This window comes from Corythoichthys intestinalis, unplaced genomic scaffold, assembly GCF_030265065.1.
Source record: "Corythoichthys intestinalis isolate RoL2023-P3 unplaced genomic scaffold, ASM3026506v1 HiC_scaffold_23, whole genome shotgun sequence".
NCBI classification, from domain to species: Eukaryota; Metazoa; Chordata; class Actinopteri; order Syngnathiformes; family Syngnathidae; genus Corythoichthys; species Corythoichthys intestinalis.
This window is the reverse complement of record NW_026651592.1, coordinates 1,944,098-1,961,203: the sequence shown is the minus strand read 5'-3', so window position 1 is coordinate 1,961,203 and position 17,106 is coordinate 1,944,098. Positions and strand designations below refer to the sequence as shown.

The following is a 17,106-nucleotide window of genomic DNA, read 5'->3' as shown; positions in this document are numbered from 1 at the left end:
AAAAATATGAGCGTGGGGTGGGCATCCGTGAAATGGCTCAACAATACATCTCCACGGTCCTCCTCCGACCATCGTTCGCCAGTCTTTATAAATTAAGCTGACAATTCTTATTGTCTCCAAAGAAATCGCCAGCTTCGCCACGTTTTCATCATTTCTTTTACAACTTATTCAACACAAAACGCCTGCTGTCTGCCTCAAATGATGGTGTTCTCAAGAGAACATTCAAAGTGAAAGTGAAACTCAAGCTCACCGGTCTGTTTCTGGCACGTGAGCCCCGCGGTGCGTTCAGGTACACAAAAAAACGTCCGCCTTATTAGAACCCGATTCGTTACACTATTACAGGAATTATTATTATTCTTTTTATTACATTATTCCAATTTTGATTTATAATTTATTTGTTTTGCTACGTGTAATTGCCATTTGTAATAGCACCAGCAGTATTTTTTAAGGATTTAGTGCAGGTTTTTGGGCTGTGGAACGAATTAATGGAATTATAATGTATTCCTATGGGAAAATCCTGCTCGACATACGACCATTTCGACTTACAAACAAGGTCCTGGAACGGATTAACTTCGTATGTAGAGGTACCACTGTATTTGCCTCACTGTATAGTAGTTCCATACAAGATAACTTAGACGGAAAAAAATTAAAATGCCCCGCTGGGTCACTGAAGCGCCCACTCTAAATATATGGGCATAAATGGTTATGTAAATCTATCAATATTTATTATTATTTATGGTGGGATTGTGGGGGCACTGGGGACACTTTACCTTTATATTGCTCTGCACCAAGCACTTTAATGGAAAGTAACCCATAGTATTGTAGGAACTCCAATCTGAATTTCGTTGTTATCTTGACAATGACAAATAAACTCTGAATCTGAATCTAAGGCGCCAACTTAGAATCAGTTGTGCATGACGTCTAGCAGTATTTGGTGCAAGTAACTTATGTTTGGACAATTGATGGCTAAGACTACGTTATAATTTTACATGGACAAGTTGTATTTTTTACCAATGAAATCCAATTTTGCAGAAACAGCAAATGCGTTTTACTAAACCTGAGTTTTTTTCCCCCATACAACTGCAAGCTGTTGCTAACGAAACGTCTTTTTTACAACTATGAATTACTTTTACACCAAATCTACCTTTACAACTATCTTTTTTACAACTATGAATTACTTTTACACCAAATCTACCTTTACAACTATAAGTTTTCTTAAAGCTACATTAAGCAGCTTAAGTGACCTTTGCGCCAAATTTAATACAAGTAAACTACAAGCTACTCTTGTTATTGATACGTTTCTTCGACAACTACAATGAGGATCATTTTTAGGTTTTCCCATCTGAAAAAGAGCTGTTTCAGTCCACATTTGTCATGCTCGCGCATTTTTTTTCCATTCAAGGTGTGAGCAATGTCAGTACACACGCATGCTGGATAGTTTACGTACCAATATTTGGCTACTAAAAATACAGCGTTCTATTTCACCAACAGGGTCTGTTGGAGGTTTTGTATTGGAAATAAAAGCACCTGTCTATTATGATGCCAATACCAGCAGCTAGACTGCGCAATGACACACGAACACATTTGAAAGGGCCATCAAGTCTCGGTTTAACACCACCTTTTCACAACACAAAAATAAATTGCATATGAATATCCAACAGTGCTATATCGTTTTTGTGACATGTTAACGCCCCATCTGTCAGCAGGATACTTTTGGTTCCAGTAGCGCCTTATTTAGCGTGATCTGGTAGTGAGCAAGGTGTTAGGTGACATTATTAACAAAATTAACTTTTCAACATATATGTCAGAAAACACAGACAAGGCTGAAAAAGCAGTTTCTGCTCTTGCACTCCTCTTTGAAAGAAACTGCTGTATTTTGAGCCAAAACAGTTGTTGTGTTTGATAGAACAATATGTCTATATTCTGCCATAGGAGATTCATGGCGCATTAAGCTCCCAAACTATTTTTAATTTGTCTGTTTTACCCTGTAAACCCCTGTTTACAGACGTCACACAACCGCTTTTGTTTCAACCCAGTCATAAAACGAAGGTAATTAATTATATTCATTATTCAAAATGTCATTTTTAGCTCAGAATCATTTATTGATGTGTAATATTTCCTTTAAAAAAAATTATTCACTCGCTTATTTTAAGCTTTTAAACAAATGACGTCACAATGAAAAAAATGGTGTCTGTAAAAAAGTTATGGCTATCTACCTCATAACTATTGCCTGATTGTATTTTTTTTTTTTTTTTTTTTTGTTACTGGCGCATTTTCTCTGATATGTTAGATGATAAATAATCGATCCAAACCAAAAAAAAGTTATAAGGGTAAATACAGTGGGGAGAACAAGTATTTGATACACTGCTGATTTTGCTGGTTGTCCCACTTGCAAGCAATGTAGAGGTCTGTAATTTGTATCATAAATTCTCTTCAACTGTGAGGGACGGAATCTAATCCATAAATCCAGAAAATCACATTGTATAATTTTTAAATAATAAATTTGTATTTAACTGCATGAAATAAGTATTTGATACATTACCAACTAGTAAATATTTCGGCTCTTAGTTCTTTTTTAAGAACCCCTCCTGTTCTCCACTCATTACCGAAGTAACTGCACCTGTTTGAACTTGTTACCTGTATAAAATACACCTGATCACATGCTCAAACAAACAAACTCCAACCTCTCCACAATGACCAAGACCAAAGAGCTGTGTAAGGACATCAGGGATAAAATAATAGACCTGCACAAGGCTGGGATGGGCTAGGGGAAAATAAGCAAGCAGCTTGGTGAGAGGTAACAACTGTTGGAGCGATTATTAGAAAATGGAAGAAGTTCAAGTTGACGGTCAATCTGCCTCGTTCTGGGGCTCCATGCAAGATCTCGCTTCGTGTGGCATCACTGATCATGAGGAAGGTGAGGGATCAGCTCAGAACTACACGGCAGGACCAGGTCAATTACCTGAAGAGAGCTGGAACCACAGTCTCGAAGAAAACCATCGGAAACACATTACGCCGTCATGGATTAAAATCCTACAGCGCACGCAAGGTCCCGCTGCTGAAGCCAGTGCATGTCCAGACACGTCTGAAGTTTGTCACTGACCATCTGGATGATCCAGAGGAGCAATGGGAGAAGGTCATGTGGTCGGATGAGACCAAAATTGAACTTTTTGGTCTAAACTCGACTTGTCGTGTTTGGAGGAAAAAGGATGAGTACAACCCCAAGAACACCATCCCAACCGTGAAACATGGAGGAGGAAACATCATTTTTTGGGGCTGCTTCTCTGCCAAAGGTACAGGACGACTGCACCGTATTAAGGGGAGGATGGATGGGGCTATGTATCGCCAGATCTTGGCTGGCAACGTGCTTCCTTCAGTGAGAGCCCTGAAGATGGGTCGTGGCTGGGTCTTCCAGCATGACAACGACCCAAAGCACACAGCCAAGGCAACTAAAGAGTGGCTCCGTAAGAAGCATCTTAAGGTCCTGGAGTGGCCTAGCCAGTCACCAGATCTGAACCCGATAGAAAATCTTTTGAGGGAGCTGAAAGTCCGTGTTGCCCAGCAGCAGCCCCGAAACCTGAAGACTCTGGAGAAGATCTGCATGGAGGAGTGGGCTAAATCCCTGCTGCAGTGTGTGCAAACCTTGTTAAGGACTACAGGAAACGTTTGGTATCTGTTATAGCAAACAAAGGTTTCTGTACCAAATATTAAGTTCGATTTTTGTGATGTATCAAATACTTAATTCATGCAATTAAATGCAAATGTATTATTTAAAAATCATACAACGTGATTTTCGTTTTTTTTTTTTTGCATTAGATTCCGTCCCTCACAGTTGAAGAGAACTTGTGATACAGATTACAGAACTCTACATGCTTTGCAAGTGGGAAAACCAGCAAAATCGGCAGTGCATCAAATACTTGTTCTCCCCACTGTATATGCAAAAGAACATCTTGACCACTCCTTGATGTCTGCGATTTCTGAATCGCGACCCTTGTTATATTTCCATGTTTCACCCATAAAATCTCCATAATGTCCGGCTGTGGCCAGTCACCGCTGTGTCATGACACTCAGTGATACATGCTACATGGAGTTTTCGAAACAAGATAAGTATGTGATAATATCTCGTTAAAGTCATGGCGTCTGTATGTCTGCTCTTTGCATGCTCTCACCTCCAGATAGGGTTTTGTATTGGAAATAAAAGCAGCTGTCTATTATAATGCAAATCCCAGCAGCTAGACCGCATTGACACACAAACACATTTGAAAACTAAAAGAGCCATCAAGCCTCAGTTTAACACCACCTTTTCACAACACAAAAATAAATTGCACATGGATTTCCAACAGTGCTAATTTTTTTTTGTGTCATGTTAACGCCTCGTCTGTCAGCAGTTTACTTTCCGTTCCAGTAGCGCCTTATTCAGCGTGATCTGGTAGCGAGCAGGTGTTAGAAGACTTTATTAACAAAATTAACTTTTTCAACGTACTGTATTGGCCTGAAAATAAGACAGCCCTGATTATAAGCCGACCCCCTCTTCTTCAAGACTCAAGTTTGAAAAAAGACTTTTTGAACACCATCTGAGGCACCCCATGATTCGATTCGATTACGATTCGATTCTTGAACGATGATCACGATTATTGATGCATTGTACATTACAAATTAATATAGCAGACAAACACATTTTTGTCTATTATTTATTTAAAATATCCTGATGATTCTACAGGAACTATGGAAACATGTCCAGACAACAAAAACCTGCCCTTAAGCTGTTTTTTTTAATTTATTTTTACAATAAAGTGCGAAAACATTAACCATTTTAAAGGGAGTACTTTTTCACTCAACAATACAATAAAATTTACACAGGTGGAATAATTTCCACATTTTCTGGAAACAAAGTGTCTTTAGAAATTAGCCTTCTTTTAACCAATATACTTTGTTTTCACAGATTTCTGTACTATTTCGCATGTTTGTAGAGTGACCTCTGTACTTAATCATGGTTTTACACGTTCTGCATATAAAATACACGTTTGCGAATTAGCTAATTGCGTAGCGCTCGGCGCTAACTATTAACACCTCAAAAACAACAACAACAAAGGCTAAACAGTACAAGAGTGTTCGTGTACTCACCTCTTGTGGATGCACACGGGTCTAGCAACACACTAAGGACATTTTTCAATTGACATGACTTCAAACTACAGCTGGACATCTGAAAGATGATGAGCAACGAACTATCTCTCTTCCCCTCTTGCTCTAAAAAAAGCCCTGTTTTGAACTTCCAATGTGCTATGCTTGTGCTGTGTTTCACCAGTCAGTAAAATGACATTTCTGTATCTGTACAAGAGCTCTGTTTTTTGTATTCTTCTATTTATTGGTGCTAAAATTTAGATGCACGTTATAAACGGGTACAATCATTTTCCCTAGATTTTACAAGTAAATTTTGGGTGCTCGTTATTCACGGGTGCGCCTTATATTTGGGAAATTACGGTAAGTTAGTTTAGTGATAACTACAACGTTGTAATTGTTTTTTGCACCAAATATAGCTCTACAACTACAAGTTATTTTTTGTTAAGACTGCATTTTGTTTTCGAGAACTACAGGTTATTTTACTACTTAATTCACCTTCAGAAAACCAAGCTTTGGAAAAACATCACGTTTCCTTTAGGCGGAAAACACTCAGGTGACTTCAAGTTCCGCTCTGAGACCCCCAATTTAGCCACCTTTCAAAATTGTCCGATATGCATGTGTGATACATCATTGGAAAGCTTAAAATCTCAATTTTCTGGGGGAAGAAAAAATTTGAGCAGGAGGGCATTTTAAAAAAATATATATATTTTTTTAAAACAACAAAACCCTATCCTGAGGTGAGCGCACGCGAGAACAGAATTACAGACGCCATGACTTTAACGAGATATTATCGTGAACGTACTTTGTTTCTATCCAAAAAATCCATGTAGCATGTATCACTGAGTGTCAAGACACAGCTGTGAATGGTCACAGCTGGATTTTTTGGGGGATTTTATGGGTGAAACATGGTAATATAACAAGGGTCACGATGCAGAAATCGCAGACATCAAGGAGTGGTCGAGATTTTCTTTTTCATTTATTTACGCTTTTAAACATTTTTTTTTCAACTTTTTTTTGTTTGAATTAATTATTTAACATCTAACATATCGGAGAAAAAGCGACAGTAACATAAAAAATACAATTAAGTGATAGTTATGAGCTAGATATCCATGACTCTTTTACAGACACCATTTTTGTCATTGTGACGTAATTTGTTTAAAAGTTTAAAATATGTGAGTGAATAATTTTTTAAACTCTTTTTTTTTTTTTAACAAAATATGAGACATCAATGAACGATTCTAAGCTAAAAACGACAGACATTTTGAATAGTAAATATAATTAATTACCTTTGTTTAATGGCTGGGTGGAAACAAAAGCGGTTGCGCGACATCTGTAAACGGGGGTTTTCAGGGTAAAACAGACACATTAAAAATAGTTCGGGGGCTTTATGCGCCATGAATCTGTTATGGCAGCATATAGACATATTGTTCTATCAAACACAACAGTTGTTTTTGTCTATGTTTTCCGCCTTATACATTCCTGTCCACACACTAATATGTTAATGTTACAACAATCATTAATACCACTAACAATGCGTCTTTGTGCAAACTAACACAAACCATCTTTGTCGTGGCCCTAACAAGAAAAATGCATCACCCGCAGATGTCTTCCAGGAAATCCCAGTGGACTGATTGGATATTCGCAGCTTACAATGGTTGTGCTTTAGAGGAACCTGTTATCGTGCTCGAGCAGTGGGAGACCTGGTCCCATTCCGGTCCATTCAATATTCATTGAATTAGGACCAGACCGTCTCCACAGCAGGTGGCCTATTTATAGCAGTGTGCATTCCATCTGCTCTAGCAAGTGCGGCAGTTGTGTTGTAGCCGTGTAATGACTGTGCTTGTACAATATAATATACAGTTGATCACGCCATGAAGGCTTATTTTTATTTACTAACTCACGTAAGAACCTTTTCGGAATGGTAGACGACCCCATTCGGGTGTTATCTCCACCGAGTTAGTCCATTAAAGCCGCAATGAACAATAAATCGAGATTTATGCGTGGATTCCAAAGACTGGGAGAGCTGACAGCCGCTCGTCAATCGGCCGTGACCGCGCCGGCCGTCGGCGGCGGGTCGTTAGCGCTTCCGATCGATACTCGTCGCGCGGAGCAAATGAGGCGTGATTACGGGGGAACGAGCATCTCCAGGACGGGGACTGCGAGTGGCCAGATGAGCGCCATGAAGCCAAACACGCAGATTAGTCTGACGCGGGTAAATCGATGGGAGGAAAAGAGGTTTTCATCAGCAGTCAGTGAGGTGAAGGCCTTCATTCAGGTGATTGTGAGACACCTTGAAGTGTCGCGTGACCGCAAGGACGAGCTTATTTAAACCACAGTGATGTCATCAATAATTATGTTTCGGTTGTGTGTGTGGTCTCAGCAACATTTTCAAGAAATAATCAAGACTGGCTGCTGATTTTAAATTATATAGTCAATATTTTTTTCAAGGTGAATCCTTGTTAAACTTTGATGCCTGCATTGAAAAGTGTAGGCTAACATCGTGCACCGCTGAACAAAAACTATATAAGTCATTACCGTATTTTTCGTACTATAAGCAGGGGTGAAAGTGGCTCGAATTTCTTGCAGGAACTCCCCGACGTGAAGGTCGCCACGGAGCCAGAAATTTTGTTTATTTATTTTCTTTTTTGGGGGGGGGGGGGGGCTGCTAAAACTACTGAAATGCAAAGAAAACTGTTTTGGCACAGTTATTTCTATAAAGCATACAAAAATTGATTTTCATTCAAAATTGCATTTTTTCAATGATTTGCAAAATAAAAGTTAACAAAAACAGCAATAACCCCAACCTCCATCTCCTAATTTTTATTTTCCCTCATTTCTTCACATACCAAATGCCAAATCTAAATTTTAACTACTTAAGAACATAGAATGTATATTAAAATTGAAGTTAATGTAAACATTTACTTTTGCTTTCTTTTTTCTAACAATAAAGGTGTAAGTAACATACATTCAGAAAAATACAAATGACTTATATTATGCAGAGTAAAATGGAATATATTTTGAAGATCGCGCAAACACTGACTTTTTTAAATCATAAGGAAATGAATAAGTAGCCTAATATAAATGAACAAATATAAGTCCAAAGTGCACATTAATAGCTAAGATGTTCTGAACCTCCCCATCAGAGAAAATAAAACTAAATATGATAAATAAGCCTCCTGAACTCTTTCCTTGCTCTTAAACATTTGATCCATTTTCTGTTGCATTGCACTTTTTTGTGGCATCAATTCATAAAACTTTTTTTTGTTGTTGTTGATTTTCCAGAAAACATGCGCTAGCTAGCTTACTATCTCTGCTGATCACATGTCAGTATGTCATCCAATTGAACGGATAAATGATGTGTCCAGGCGTTTTGCTTTGCTGCGTGCATTCGCATATTGACGTGACTCATCATCGTCAGACTCTGATAACTGCAGCAGCTAGAGAAATCTCCATGCCGTCCGTGGAATAAAATAAATAATAAATATCGGTGGAAACGGATTACGCTACACAAGCACTTTATTATGCTTGTTGTTAGCACTTGTGTATGTAAATCTGATGCTGGTAAATTGTTTTCTTCTTGTAGATGAAATGCATGTGTGGCAGCTCAGCATTTTTATTATTATTTTTTTTACATAACATTTTGACAGTTGCCGTCATATTTTTGGAATCAAAGGACCGTGTACCGGAACAGCATTCCGGCCCTGAATCTTATACCGGAAGTGCGTTCCTGCCCTGAATCTTATACCGGAACTGCGTTCCTGACCGTTCTGGCCCACTTTCTCCCCTGACTATAAGTCGCTTTTTTTTTTTTTTTTAATTATTATTTTGGCTGGGGGTGCGACTTATACTCAGGAGCGACTTACGTGTGAAATTATTAACACATTATGATATCATTTCACATGTTATTTTGGTGTTTTGGAGTGACACTGATGGTTTGGTAAACTTGTTAGCATGTTCTTTATGCTATAGTTATCTGAATAACTCTTAACAGCTATGGCCACGTTCGCGTTCTGCCTTTGGCAATGTGTGTTCAATTGTATTGTTGACTTTTTTTTTTTATTTTGAAATGCATGCTTTTAGTTTGTGGTGCTTTCACACCCACGTGGGGGCACACTCACACTTGTTTACATGAAGAGCGCTCACACGCCAGAAGAAGACGGACAGCTACGTAGCTCTGAGTGAGTGGGTGAGTTAGCGAGAGAGAAACACCCTGCGAGCCTACGTTCATTGTTTATGCTTTTAAAATATCTCTACAGAGGCAACGCCTGTGTGTATCATCTTTTCTGTTATTGTTGTGTGTTTTCCACCCGCGATCGGACAGTTAGAGCCAGTTGTGTGGGTGTTTGAACGATGTGCTAATGTTAGCGAACGCATGCTAACCGTTTATGTCATTGCTGTAAAACAACCTAATTATCAATTATTTACGTTGATGCGAACCTGTTTGGCATCGAGGACCAAATTGATTCAGCAAATTATATGGACGTCCAGCATCGTCAATTCATATAATAAATATATGGTTTGAGAGAAAGCACTGGAGACTTCTAAAGTGGCCAGCAATTAGTCCAGACCTGAATCCCATAGAACACCAGCGTAGAGATCTGAAAATTGCAGTTTGGAGAAGGCACCCTTCAAATCTCAGATACGTGGAGCAGTTGGCCATAGAAAATGGTCTAAAATTCCACTAGAGCATTTTAAGAAACTCATTAATGGATACTGGAAGCGGTTGTTCGCCGTTATTTTGTCTAAAGATTGTGCTACCAGGTATAAGGCTGAGGGTGCCAATACATTTGTCCGGCCCATTTTTGGAGTTTTGTGTAAAATGACAACAAATTATTATTATTTTTTTCATTCTCTTTTGTGTTTTTTCTTTGCAAGCAAAATAAATGAAGATATTACTCCCAAAGCATTTGTAATTGTAATCATTTTCTAGGAGAAATTGAGAATTATCCGACAGAATTGCAGGGGTGCCAATACTTTTGGCCAGCTCTGTAATGAGCCTTCCTGATTTGATGTTTATTTTCCCTGCAGTGCGTCCACCACTTGACTACTTTATTGTATGATGCCACCTCAAGTTTAACTTAAGCATTACAATTATTAGAGATGTCCCGATCGATCGGGATGCCAATTGATTGGTTCTGATCACATCATTTTCAAAGTATCGGCAAAAAAATATCGGACATGCCTTTTTTTAATATATACAGTATATATATATTTTTTAAATTAATTTGTTTTCTAATTGTACTTAATGTTACAGACAAAATGTCTTACACTCATCCAGAGTCGTAAGTTTTGGCTTAGACTAGGGCTATCAAAGTTATCGTGTTAACGGTGGTAATAACTTTTAAATATTTAACGCAATTAATGCATATGCTGCACTACTCACTCACGCATTGTCGCGCTCAATCTATAATGGCACCGTTTTACATATACAGAGTTAAATGGCAACGTTAAATGAGTAGAGAGAATTTTGGCGGCCTTTGAAGCTTTTTTATAATTAGCTAAAGCCCTACAATCCCTCTCTTAACAATTAGAAGTATCGTGGGAAGCAATGTGGGGAACAGATGTAGTAGTTGATCTTTTTCTTAACTCCCTATTTTTATTTCCCAACGCAGAGAAGATATATCAATTGGTACCACTACGCACAGTCATGGTTGCACTTCCCATCATTCATTCAGGCAGAAGTTAAATGGCTAAAGTATCATTTACTGAAAGCTCAACAAATACACTAGATGGCAATATTTAGTCACAATATACAAGGTCACATTTATGCTTTAAGAATTACAAGTCTTTCTATCCGTGGATCCCTCTCACAGAAAGAATGTTAATAATGTCAATGCCATCTTGAGGATTTATTGTCATAATAAACAAATACAGTACTTATGTACTGTATGTTGAATGTATATATTCGTCCGAGTTTTATTCATTTTTTTGTTAATGTTTTGCCAAAATGTATATGATCGGGAAAAATTATCAGGAATGATTGGAACTGAATCGGGAGCAAAAAAAAAAAAAAAAAAAAAAAAAACAAATCGGATCGGGAAATATCGGGATCGGCAAACTAAAACGATCGGGATCGGATCGGGAGCAAAAAAACATGATCGGAACAACCTTAATTACAATATTAATGAATTGTTTCATTGCTAATATGAAATTATAGAAATGCAATAAAGACATTTGATTTTTGTTGTCGTTTTTATTTTGAGGTTTTGAGGTTGGATTTTTTTTTTTATTTATTATTATCTTGGTATTGTTTTTGAAGTCTGCAAATAGGTGTTCTGAAATGTTGATGAATGTCTCCTTCATGTACTCACCATCTGTGAACGGTTTTCCACGCCTAATTATCTCTCGGGTTGCAACAAAACATGCAGCAGTAGTGGAGTTTGGTGATGCAATCTACTTAAATCTATTTTTTGGACTCTTCTAAGTTCTTCAGAAGGAATGGAATCACACTTTTCTCTCACTCCCAACTCAGTACATGGCTGCCGGTTTGTTTACAATAGCCACCTGCCTGGCATCCCGCCCTGCTGATAGAAACATGTCACAGGCTATGACGCAAATCTTCGTTGACAGAAATGTTCAAATTTAATATTTATTCCACACATTTTTACAGCACTGGAAAGCGTTAAGAATATTTGTGTCATTTTTGTCTTCCTACAGAAACCATATCAAAAGAAAAAATATATTTCCCTCAACCATCTTTTTCCGTTTTAAACATTTTTAAAAATGCTCCAGGGAGCCACTAGGGCAGCGCTAAAGAGCTCCATGCGGCTCTCAAAGCATGGGTTGCCAATGCCAACCCCTGGGTAAACCAAAATTAGTGAGTTTTCATGGGTGTTCTGGAATTGAATTTGTCTGAATTTTGCACTAAAGATCTGTCTTTGGATTAATTTCTTATTTAAGGTTTACAGAAATTATATTGTTTTAAATATTTAGATTTGTGTAAACATATATTCGTATAAGTGGATATTTACACATTGGCTGCCACGGTGTTAGACGTCCAATCCTTTTGAACTGGAATAGTTGCCAGTAAGCATCAATTTGATCATATGTATCTTGAATTTGTTTTTATTTTTTAAATATTAAAAAAAAAAAAAATCCCTGCTATACAAAAACAAAAGTTTATTTTTTTTATATTACTTATTACTTGTCCACTCTATAAGCTGATTTGTAAACTCATCACAAGAATAATCAGCAATTAATTGGCTATCAAAATGTCATTCACAACAATAGATCAGGGCCGGCCCAGGCCATTTGGGGGCCCTAAGCAAAATAATGCAAAGGGGCCCATATTTTTGGCCCACCATTTCGTCACAGTGTACTGTGAAACCCATACATGCAATCCAACCCATACGTCCATATTACGTATATTAATCAGATTTTGTTGCACCGCATACTTCAAACTTCTCACCCCAAATGATTGTCAGTACTTGCAGTAGATAGCGCCAAACCTTTTTCTAAAAGAGGAAAGAAAGAACTTAAGGAAGAACTTTTATTTTTTGAAGCTTGTAATCAAGTATCAAAACTCACAAAAGTCAAATAAAGCAAACTGTAATAAACAAAATAGAATATAAATTAAACAATTGGGGGCCCCTTAGTGGTCAGGGGCCCTAAGCAGCTGGGCGTCTGCGTATAGGCTGGGCCGGCCCTGCAATAGATGTCCAATCCATTTGAACTGGGAAAGCAGCCCTCACAGTTCATGGCTTGGACGTCTATCGCCGTCATTGGCAGCTAATAAATTAATACGATCCAGACCGTCAAAAAGTCTCATTTCCTGGTTGTCCATGATTGGTCGATTACAGTAAGATTGGACATTAACGATGTTCTTTGTGCGTTTTTTTTTTTTTTTTTTCTCCAGACGTTGGAACATTCAGCACAAAAACAAGAGGTGCAGTCTCGGTGCGGGAAGGCCAAGGTGTCGTGCTCATGTGTATGCCGCCGCCTCATTCTCCAGGTGAGATTTTGGTTTCTGAAGGTGTAGTCAGTTATAACAGAAATATATTAGATAAATTGTGCTCAGCTGTCCACCGACTATAAGCAGTATAGTTTCTCTCCAGCTCCACTTCCTGCATCTCCCATTGCCCCGTAGCCGCCTATCCGAGCATGCGGCAGAACACGACGTCCTACAGAGGCAATTTGCAGGATCATTAGAAACGAAAGGCAACGTTGTCCGCCGTATAAAAGCATATCTGGCCCGAGCCGTCCTCTAATGTACGCTCTTGTGAGTGAGTGTGACTCACTCGGATATGTCGGTCGCGATACGCCGCCGCACCACACCTGCGGGAGCGTTCGCTGAGTGCTCTTCAGCCTCCGTTTCCACTTCTGGAAATGCTTTTTTATTTCATTTTTTCAACATCATCCGGCAGGAAAAACTATCTGGTCAATTAATGATGTTTTCTAAAACAGGGTCACCAACGTTTTAGCATCGCGTACAGGTTTCATGTAAAACATTAGCTTTGCTATACAGTGGTACTTCTACTTACGGTAGTATTGGCACCCCTGCAATTCTGTCAGATAATGCTCAATTTCTCCCAGAAAATGATTGCAATTTCAAATGCTTTGGTAGTAATGTCTTCATTTATTTTGCTTGCAATGAAAAAACACAAATGAGAATGGGGGAATAAAAATGAAATCGTTATCATTTTACTAGTGCTGTCAAATTTATCACGTTAACGGGCGGTAATTAATTTTTTCAATTGATGACGTTAAAATATTTGAAGCATTTAACGCATGTGCGGAATGACCCGCTCATGCATTGCCTCAAACTGATTACAATGACGCTGTTTTTTGCACATTGAGAGCTAAGAGGCATAGAAAGGCGAGTGGACAACGGCGTTCATTGGACCGCGCCGTTTATTGGCATAAGCTTCGGCAACTCCTTCACAACAAACATAAGTATCATTTAGTGAAAGCGCAGCAAAAATAATATTCCTATCTCTCAAAAAAAATAATGTTTACAAAAAGAAAAGCGCTTCGATCTGTAGTAATGAGGCCCTATTCTCACACAGTTAAACAACAATGCAAAGAGAACTGTCGTGCCAATGCTCGTCACCTACTTTTTGCATTGGTTGCACTGATGTGCACTAGCACAAAATGTAGGCACACCCACATTTTTAATTGCATCACCTTTCACGCCATGCTTTCAGTCTCCATAGCATTCATATAATTCATATCCCTTTATTGCCAAATGTATCACATTTGATCAGTGTTGTCACAGATTACTTGAAAAAGTAATTTAATTACCAATTACTGATTACGCCTCAAAAAAGTAATCTAGTTACTTTACTGATTACTTCATTATCAAAGTAACTAAGTTACTTTAAAAGTAATCAGTTACTTTTTACCCATTTTTCTTCCTAGCCGCCTCAACATAAGAATGACAACAGAAAAATGTCATCACATGTAATTGACTTTCCGATGATTGAATTTAAAGGGGAATATCAGAATTTCGCGCTAGCTTAGCCACTCCAGAGCCCTGAAACTAACAAATATCTGACAAACTGCTTGGAATTTGTTGAAATCAACTCCACAGACCAACTAAACCCCGCTAACTCTAAGATCAAGCCTCATGTCAAAACTTCTGAATTTCGGGTTATGGTTAACAGCATATCAGCGCCAATGTAAAACAATGCAAACTGACGGCACAATAATCAACAACACACAAGTGGATTGTACAGTGCAATAAACACAAAGGTGGTGGTGGGCGCGGATGCGCGTGCAACCGTGCACATTAACAACCCGGAAGTACTCCTCTCAACACACACGCGGTCAATTTGGCCACAAAACGTGGCGACAAATAAGCACTTTACACTCAATCGGACTTACAACACATCCCACAGATGCTAAACGAACACATCACCTCACGGCATAAATGTTGAACACGCATATGAAGTAAACAAAGCTTGCCAACTTGGAGCGATGACTGCCCGTCGTTGCTACGGCAAAGTTACGAAACGTCCGCGCATGTAGGGGGTCCAAACTTTTGCTGATACTCTCCAGAATGAAGGAAAAATACTCATCTTCATTCATGGATATCCACAGATCAACATTCCCTCGCAACGTCTCAACACTCTGCGCAAATGCCCACCCGCCTCAGTCCCACAACACGTGACGTGAGACCAAAACAGGAAATAACTAAGAGGTTGTCATGGAAACACATACTGGGAACCTTTTATTTTAGCATTTTCTATTCAAAATGCTCTTCGTACATGACTACAATATTCTTCATGCTACATACGTAATGAGGCAATGAAAAATAGTAACGCAGAGACACTAAGGAAACTAACTTTAACCAGATTACTGGTGCAGAAAAATGAACGCGTTAGATTACTCGTAACTGAAAAAAGTAATCAGATTACAGTAACGCGTTACTAACTAACGCGTTACTGACAACACTGCATTTGATTCACCTAAAATTTCATGATTTTGAGAGTAATTCAGAATTTTGACATTTCTTTTTGGAAAAAAAAATAAATAAATAATGGATGCAAGTCGACACATGCATCTGCAGGTTCCATGAGAAAAAAAAAAACAGGATTTAGCTTGGGTTGAGATATTAGAGCGCTTATTACACATATTCATTTTGACATTTCTTTTTACAAATTTGAAAAAAAAGTTTCATTAGGACCTTATTTTTCAAATTTTGGGATTCTCTGATAATTGCTTCATGCTGCAGGTCCTTAAGGGGTATGAGTGATTCCAGTCAAATTCAATCACGCGTTGATGCTCACGCTGCCAAGAACAGCAAACGACAGTTGTGCCTTTGATTGTAGAGCTACAGAGCCTTCACTCGCCAGATCAAAGCTACAAACCTGTCAATCATCGTTAACTTTAATTAGCAAACTACAGCTGCCTGCTAAACCAAGAAACGCAGCAGGAGGGAGAGTGAGAGGTTGTTCAAGCATGAAGCAGAAAAACATAAATAGATCTTTTAAATCAAAAACCCGATCCTTTTCACAAGATTCCAATCAAACAAAAGACAAAAACAAAACAAAAAAAAAGACAACTGCCATTTATTTCCAAGAATTGATGCACATTCATCCGTTCTGTACGAAGGGTTCAACAGATGGCAGGACATATCCACAAGGCAAGCTTTCATAAACAACTCAACACAACAACACTCCTGCTCTGTTTTGCAACATCTGTGTAACATTTCCTGTTTCTCGGGCAATATCGTGGCTTAGCCATCAATTACACTTGAAAAAAACTAGCACTTTCTTGAGAAATAACATGGCAATACTTTTTCTCTCACCCATGGTTCGCTTTCTGTTGATTTTTGGTCACTTCCTATCAATTTTGGGGCATTTTCAAGTGACTCATTGGCCTGTTTATTGGCCCCGCCCAGTCCAAAAGGATTGGACGTCTGGCGCCTTCAATGGCACTGAAAGAGGTGCATTCACAACCAGTCGTCCCAGTTTGATTCAATGTCTATTGATGTCACGTGTGGGCTGTGAGTTAATTTTGGGTCACTTCTTGTTAATTTTAGTGAACTTAATTCTGCTGAAGTTGATACTGTACCGATACCAAGGGCGGAACTTAAGGGGGGGGCAGCCCAAGTTCCAAAAATGTTACTGTTCCACTGTGCCGCCATAATGTGAATTACCGTATTTGCCCAAATATAAGACGGCCCTGATTATAAGGCTAACCCGTGTATAACGCGCACCCCAAATTTACTTGTAAAATCTAGAGAAAATTATTGTACCCGTGTATAACGCGCACCCTAATTTTAGCACCAATAAATAGAAGAATACAAGAAAACAGAGTTTGTGTACAGATACAGAAATTTCATTTTACTGACTGGTGAAACACAGCACAAGCATAGCACATTGGTAGTTCAAAACATTACCGTAAACTGACAATATGTACGGTAATAATATGATTTGACAACTTCTCCAACTTAACAGAATCCAGGAGAAAACAAAACAGATATGAGTTTTCTTTTAAAGAGCATACGAGAGGAGAAAAAAAAGTCTTAAATGGCATTATTAT

General features: G+C 38.5%; 1 protein-coding gene across 4 annotated transcripts in view; it reads left to right on the top strand.

The window, feature by feature from the left end:
- LOC130911131 (contactin-5-like) overlaps positions 1-17,106 on the top strand; it is a 405,498-nt gene that overhangs the window by 175,826 nt on the left and 212,566 nt on the right. For all 4 annotated transcript variants that reach the window (XM_057828867.1, XM_057828868.1, XM_057828870.1 and 1 more), the window contains one exon: positions 12,977-13,072. In XM_057828867.1, coding sequence (XP_057684850.1) covers positions 12,977-13,072 — 96 coding nt within the window. The remainder of the gene's footprint in view (positions 1-12,976; positions 13,073-17,106) is intronic.